General features: G+C 44.9%; 1 protein-coding gene and 1 long non-coding RNA gene across 13 annotated transcripts in view; one reads left to right on the top strand and one right to left on the bottom strand.

Moving 5' to 3' along the window:
- The window catches only part of LOC135103773 (uncharacterized), a 59,248-nt gene that overhangs the window by 23,106 nt on the left and 28,172 nt on the right, over window positions 1-7,970 (bottom strand). The window lies entirely within an intron of this gene.
- The window catches only part of LOC135103765 (uncharacterized), a 78,801-nt gene continuing 71,685 nt past the window's right edge, over window positions 855-7,970 (top strand). For 2 of the 12 annotated variants that reach the window (XM_064010467.1, XM_064010466.1), the window contains exon 1: window positions 855-1,444. In XM_064010467.1, the coding sequence (XP_063866537.1) occupies window positions 1,427-1,444 (18 nt within the window). In that variant the 5' untranslated portion in view covers window positions 855-1,426. The remainder of the gene's footprint in view (window positions 1,445-7,970) is intronic. The other 10 variants (XM_064010464.1, XM_064010465.1, XM_064010470.1 and 7 more) reach the window with 7 other exon arrangements.

The raw sequence follows: 7,970 nt of genomic DNA, 5'->3' as shown, positions 1-7,970 counted from the left end.
GAGATTGGGCATTATGTGAAATCCTCTCTCTCTCTCTCTCTCTCTCTCTCTCTCTCTCTCTCTCTCATCTATCACCCACCACCAAATCTCACATCCTCTCCAAAATTGGATATTATGTTTATGAGAGAGAGAGAGAGAGAGAGAGAGAGAGAGAGAGGAGAGAGAGAGAGAGAGGAGAGAGAGAGAGAGAGAGAGAGAGAGAGAGAGAGAGAGAGAGAATACCTGTGGTTTTACATAACAACCCATAACGGTGACCTCGCTGTAAAGCTTCCGCCGGCATCCTCATCCCTTGGTACGCCTCTCGCCGCCCCCCTCGCCTGCACGCCCCCCCTGCACGCCCAATGAGGTCCATCGAGCCGCGAGGAAGAGGAGGAGGAGGAGGAGGAGGAGGAGGAGGAGGAGGAGGAGGAGGAGGAGGAGGAGGAGGAGGAGTAGGGGAGGGCTCATTCCTGCGGTGGTATAATGGTATCAATTCAGGGACGAGGAAAAACAAAGGAAGGAGTTACCTAATTCATGCGTAAGGATTTCTGTGGGTGTGTGGATGTGTGTATGTGTGTGTAGAGTGTGGATCTCTCTCTCTCTCTCTCTCTCTCTCTCTCCTCTCTCTCTCTCTCTCTCTCCTCTCTCTCTCTCTCTCTCTCTCTCCGCCCACCGCAGCGATGCCAGACGTGAAGGAAATAATTAAGTTATCCATTATCGCGGTGGATGTGTGGTAGTGTTTCTTCTTTTCCTGAACATCCCCTGCGTCACACTCTCGTCTTGCCTCACTCCCTTTCTCATTAACCTCCTCTGTCGTCAGTCTTCCCGTCTGTCTGTCTGTGTATTTTTTTTTTTTTTTCATCGTCTGAAGTCTCGGTGTGCGACCGTCTGAAACTAATCTTGTCTGCTTGGTTATCTGTCTGAAACGCTGTCCCTGTCTATCGTTCTCTCTCTCTCTCTCTCTCTCTCTCTCTCTCTCTCTCATCCTGCCTACCTACATCATGGCGTAACACCCACCACACCACACTGCACCACCACCACCACCATCTCCACTGTCCGTGTCCGTTCATAGGCCAGCAGGTGTGGGCCGTGATTGGCGGTCGCGTCGCCATGACAACGAGGGAGGGAGCAGCGCCGCGTCAACAAGTGAAAGGCGAGAGGGAGGGACAGCGCCGTCAGTTCTACCCCGAGGCGTTCAGGGGAAGCACTCACACGCCCGCCAGATTTCGAACCGAGCGGGTGAGGGAGGATGTGCTGACCCCGCGCAGCTTCCTAGCACGAACCTGAAGGGCGGTAGAACTTTGCAGTGTGCGTTGTGGTGGTGCTGCCGGCGGGTCTCCTTCATGAGAAGGATTCCGTGATCGCGAGGAACACCAGAGAAGATAACGAGAAGTGTGAGATAGAGAGAGAGGAGAAGGAGGAGGGGAGTGATCGTGGTGGAGGCGAGATGAAGACGAGGTTAAAGGTAAGTGACGTTTTTTTGGTCTTGTTTTGTGATGATCTAGAGCAGTGGTTCTCAAACTTTTCATGAGCGACCCTATTTGGAACATTTCATTCCTTCGCGACCCAGAGTAAAGTAAAGAGAAAGAAAATGTACAATGATATATACACTTTATTTTGGAAAAAAATAAATAATGTGTACAGCTTGTGTACAGCAGTCAGAGACACCATTACGTGGGGCCCAGGAGGAGGGAGGTGGGGGGGAAGATGAACATACATAACAAAAGTATTTTTGTGTGGTTAAAGAAAAATAATTCAATTAAGTAACTGAAATACAATGAAACACTGAAAGCATGATAATGTTCCTGTGTCCCTGCGACCCATCAAAATTGATCTCGCGACCCATAGTTTGAGAACCACTGATCTAGAGAGAGAAGTGGGATGAAAGGTAAGTTTTCGATAGCAAATATGGTTTTCTATATAGAGTACATGCACGAAAGATAATTTTCTGAGTTTCCTACAAAACCACCTTGCCTGCAGTCTCACTGTCCTTCTCATCCTCGATGATCCACCAATGCCACGAAAGCAGCGGCAAACACAACATAGATTTAATCATCTGCCCTTTTACTGACTGTTCTGGCTCCTCAAGTTTAATGAACTATGCTGGTATTTTTTCACGGATTTTATCCCTCATCATCCCATATCCCCTCCCACCCCAACCCTGTGTAATGTATCTCTTCTATTCGATAAACTTGAAACTGATGCAGGTTCAGAGCACAGTACTGAAGGACACCACTGGCACTAAGAGTGATGGAGCGGTTAAGGCTTTCCAATGTCTACTGTTTTATTCTTGGTCTGTAAACTCGTGTGGTGTTACTGAAACTCTCTCATACTTTCATTGGTAGTCAAATAATTTAGTCTCCTACAGATATTCCACCCTCCTCATTTCGTTGATCCATTTAGAACCTAACCATGCCTTACTAAAGATAATCTAACATACGAAAGTGTCATATTCTCATTAGTAGTAAAATAATTTAGCCACCTTCAGATATTCTATCCTTCTAATTTCTCTGAACCATCAACTTAATCTGACCTAACCTAACCTATTAACCAAACCTTATATTACTTATCCTAATTTAATCTACCCTAACTTTTCCTTACATAATCTCACATAACATAACATAGCCTTAATCTTACCAAACCTAACTTCATTTTATTAACTATTAAAGCGACGAAAGAAGTACGGTAGAACTCAAAGCGAGGAACACCTGCCTGACGAAGAGGTATCGGTAGGTCCCTGTGGCTCGTAGTACATTCCACAAGGGCGTGGCAAGAGGCGTAGATAATATATATCTTTTCTTTTTCTTTCTGAACATTTCTTTAAACTCCCCAAACTCTCACTCGTGACTTGCAATTCAGTGTTAGTGTTTTCCGAGTTGAGCGGGAAACGTGAACAGTGATTATCTGAAAACACGAATATTGCTGTCTCTCTCAATCAAAGGTGTGCTGAGATTTATTTATGGCTTCCGTGTATCGCTCTCTCTCTCTCTCTCCTCTCTCTCTCTCTCTCTCCTCTCTCTCTCTCTCCTCTCTCTCTCTCTCTCTCTCTCTCTCTCTCTCTCTCTCTCTCTCTCTCTCAAGAATAACGTGTACAAAACCTGAATGACCTACAATAAAACGCAAACACACACACACACACACACACACACACACACACACACACACACAACGATCCTTTCTTTTCTACCCCTTTTCTTTCCACGACCAATCTGTGAGTTAATTAAATCGTAGACTAAAAGATTACCACAAAACACACACGCACACAGACGTACTCCCACTTCCCTTCATGGACTCATTTTTTTAACCTTCCTCCTGTGCTGTTTGTTTCTCCTTTGTTTTCCTTCGTGATCTCAAGTAACAATGACCCACCAAGCTGAGCCAAACCATCACTTCAGTACCATGCACATTTCTTTTCCCCCTCTAATTTCAATGATCTCTCTCTCTCTCATTACTGATTCCCCGTGTGTTAGGGCTCTTTCCCTTCTCTCCTCCTTCGCCAGGTTACAGTGTCCCCTTTCCTTGTGACTCCCCAGCCGTGCACCTTTACCCTCACTTTTTCTCCTCCCATCCCTCCCCTCACTCTCGATAAGGAACAGTAAGGGCAGGCCACGCTAAGCTGATAAGGATGACATACTTGTCAACCCAGTCACGGTCATAATGGGTAACATGTAAACACACACACACACACACACACACACATACACTTCTTGTTCGATCCTAGCTTTTGTTAATTGATTTTCTTATCTCTTTTACAGTCAGACTTATATAAAAAAAGGGCTTCATAAGGAAAGCCGTACAATATGAATAATGATGTAAATGGGTTTTTAAAAAGGAAGAGTAATTTTATAAACCAAACGCCACCTTTTCTTTATAATTCAAACAAAGAGGAATTGTTGAAAAAAAAGATGGTTCTAAAAAAAAAAAAAAATAGGTAAAAGAAAAAAACAATTGATGTGACAACCAATAAAGGTAAATCAAATTTTTCAATCGAACCAGAACGAGTTATAAAATAAATGATACGAACTAAAAATAAAGGAATAAATCTACTAAGCAAACAAGATTTTAAAATTTATACTGAATATTAACTGAATAGACTGCAATACATGAGATGAAGAGAAATTAATGAAGACAGATCCAAAACATCATCAGAGAGAGAGAGAGAGAGAGAGAGAGGAGAGAGAGAGAGAGAGAGGAGAGAGAAGAGAGAGAGAGAGAGAGAGAAAGAGGTAGTGAGAGTGGGAGAGCTGACGGGATGAACAGCTTGTGACTCCACCCCACATTTAACAAAAGCGTGGAGCGTCCCTCTCTACACACGACAGGCAGGCCACCAGCACCACCACCACCACCACCACCACCACACAAGCTTCTGTATATCGAAACTCTTACAGACTTCTCAAATGTCCTTTTCTGATTGAACTCTTTGGGATTGTCGCTCAGAGAAACTTTTTTTATGTATTTTTTGTTGTCCTAGACCAGACAAAAAAAAAAAAAAAAAAAAAACTCATTAAACTATTTCGAAAGGCCACTGAGGGTGATTAGTTGCGTTCTCATGAGCATTTTCCGTACTGACAGCACATAATTCAGGTCAAACAGAGACGTAAACTTCTAAATGTCGAAAGTCTTTAAAAAAAAAAACTCATAAAACATTATTTCCAAAGACCACAGAGAGAGAGAGAGAGAGAGAGAGAGAGAGAGAGAGGAGAGAGAGAGAGAGAGAGAGAGAGAGAGAGAGAGGAGAGAGAGGGAGAGAGAGAGAGAGAGAGAGAATTAGTCGCACTCTCCTGACCACTTCCCTCACCGAAAACACAAAATACACGTTAAAGAGACATGAGCTTCTGCATATCAAAACACTTAAACCCCACTTACAAAACACTATTCCCAAAGCCCACATCGATGACTATTCACGTTTTCATAACCATTTCTTTCACCGACAGCACAGAACGCATGTTAAACTACCACTAGAACCATGAACACACTTGCAAACCCCAATAACTTCCCCCGATCCTGTCAAAAGCAAAGGTAAGGTATCGTAACGTCTTAGAGTGCGGTCCAGTGTTCCCTGAAGCAGCCACACCTCATGAAGGAGTTTAATGAAAGGACGACGCGCCGCCTTCCCGGAACACCCGTGGCCTTGAGGACTGGAGGGGAGGCGAGGGGCAAGGGGTGGAGGACAAGGGATGAGGAGGAGCAGGAACAGGAAGAAGAAAAGGAGGAGGAATACATAAGAATATAAAGGAATAATAGAGAAGAGAAAGAGAGGAGCAAGCAGAAGTAAAGGAGGAAGAATGCGTAACAATACAAATGAATGACAGAGACTTGGAGATTAAACTGATAAGAAGAGGATAAAGAGGAGGAGGAAGAGGAGGAGAAGGAGGAATACATAAGAATACATTGGAATAACAAATATCCAGAGGAGAAGATACTAGAGGAGGAGGAAGAGGAGGAGCAGGAGCAATGCATGAGGATAGATAGAAACAACAGACACCAGGAGATTAAACAGATAACAAGAGGAGGAGGAGGAGGAGGAGGAGGAGGAGAACAAGAAGAGAAATGTCGAAATGTCTCCTGCTATTTCTCTTCTCACCCTGTCTTTCTCTCCTGGTTTCTTTCCTTGCTAATTTCTCTATCCCCTTATTCCTCCATTTACTCCCTTTCCTTCATCATCCTTCTTCCTCACCGCTCCTCATCCTGTCCTCCCTCAGCTCTCTCCTTCTTGTCCGAATATCCCTTTCTTTGTCTTAACTCCCCGCGCCTCTATGGGTCGTCTTCTTAATCATTTCGTCGTCTTTTTTCGACTATTCTAAAAAAAAAGCTCCACTACCGCTGATGGTGGTTTTCAAGGCTGTTCATACGACTGCAGTGATGGTTTAACGAGCATTCTGCATTATCTCTAAGGAAAGCACCAACTGGAATGCGACTATTCACCTCTGTGCCCTCTGGAAAATAATAAGTGTTTAAGAATATGAGTTTCTTCCCTTCCTCTTCCCCTTGTCTCTTCCACCGACCCTCGCCGCCTCGCCCTCCCTTCCCTCCCCGAGCCAATCACGGCGGGTCGATGAGCTTCAGAGTGTCGCAAGGTGGAGGCGCCTCGTCCAGTCACGTGCGAGGAGCGGCGGGAGGGGAACACACCTGGGGAGGCGGTGGAGAGGGAAGGAACACACGGGAACATAAAGCAGTTGAAAGGGAACATAGGGAACAGAGAAAGCGGCGAAGACGGAGCCCATGAAAACATATCAAGAGAACACACAGCAGTAGATCTATCGTCCTTATGAGGCTAACTGTCGTAAGCTATAGTGATCCTAAGAAGGTGTGTTAGAGATGGGAAAGGGATCTATCTGAATGTGTGGTGGTGTGGGAGGATGCAAGGTTGGGTTGTGAGAGAAGGAACAGACAGTAGTAGATAGATCCGTTGAGGCTGTTTGTCCTAAGGTAAAGTGATTTAAGCACTAGATGTGGTAGAGACGGAAAGGGAATATGTTAGAAGGTATTAGGTGGTGTGGTGTGGGTTGGTAATGGTGTTATTTATTTATTTGTTTATCCTTTTTTTTTTTTTAGTAAGAGGGACACAGGGCTAATGCAACAAAAAGGAAGAAGAAGAAGGAGAAAAAAAAAAAGGAACACTGAAGTTACTGAGTCTATTCCAATCATCTGCCACCGTTTGCGAGGACCAATTTCTTCCGGTTTCTTTCCAAATCTAACTCTATCAGCATGGGAACGTAATAAGACGATGGCTGTGAGGTGCCAGTCAATTAAAGAGGGTTACGGGGCTGGGCGATGGGTCGTATGGAGGAGGAGGAGGAGGAGGAGGAGGAGGAGGAGGAGAAGAAGGAGGAGGAAGAGGAGGAGGAGGAGGAGAGAAGAAGAATTAGGAGGAGGAGGAGGAGGTGTTTTCTGTACGTGTGGTGATGGGAATGACTGATATCTTATACCGTCAGGATGAGTGGTAAGGGGCGGGGCGGGGCGAGGTGCAGGGGCGTCAGGGAAAGGATGACGCCTGGCTGGCCAAACTAATGGCCTGCCTCTGCCCTTCCCTTCCATGCACCGGAGTCACTGTCCCCGAGCACACACACACACGCGCACACACACACACACACACACACACACACACACACACACACACGAGTATATTTATTTTTCACTAACACTTTTTTTTAAATTTTAAACACCAATGACCTTCACGCGAAAAGTGCTTGAATAAAAAAAAAAAAAAAAACCACACAGCAAATTCACGCATGTACACAATTTCATACACACAAATACACACAGCGGGGCGATAATGCATCAAACTATACCATAATACCACTTTTCCTGTTGGCTGGTGCGTATGCTTCCCGGCACTACCACCATGCTGACGAGGCAATCAGGGCAGCGCGCCACGCATGGAGGACCGCGCCGCGACCCTGACTCTCTGACGCTCATCAAACACAGATCAAGGCGAGGACAGCACGGAACACGGGGACGAGGAGTGAAGAGTCATGTGTGTGTGTGTGTGTGTGTGTGTGTGTGTGTGTGTGTGTGTGTGTGTGTGTGTGTGTGTGTGTGTGTGTGTGTGTGTGTGTGTGTGTGTGTGTGTGTGTGTTTGTTTGACTGAAGACTTAGGTTCACATTCCGCTTTGTTTTTTCATCACGACAATTTTCAAAGGCCAAAGAGATGATAAGTCGGGTTTTCATGGGTGACTTTTCTAATCGATAATGTAGATTCATATTAATCTATCCCTGGAATCATGAAAACATCACTGAAAACCTTTACGACTTCCACTAGAGCCGGTTCAGAATACTGCAGGTCAAGCGTCGGTGCTGCAGCATTGAGGCCTTAGAGCAGTGTGCTGTATAGGCAGAACTGGTGAGAGGGACCGTAGTGGTGATGATGCACAGGATGAAGGAGGAGGATTTTATTTCTCTAGTGTTTCGTTTAAAGTAGTATTTCTAAATGCTTTGGACTTTCATTATTTTTTATTTTATATTTATTTATTTATTTATTTTTTTTTGAT

Source organism: Scylla paramamosain, chromosome 9 (genome assembly GCF_035594125.1).
Source record: "Scylla paramamosain isolate STU-SP2022 chromosome 9, ASM3559412v1, whole genome shotgun sequence".
NCBI classification, from domain to species: Eukaryota; Metazoa; Arthropoda; class Malacostraca; order Decapoda; family Portunidae; genus Scylla; species Scylla paramamosain.
This window is presented reverse-complemented; position numbering and strand designations above follow the sequence as displayed.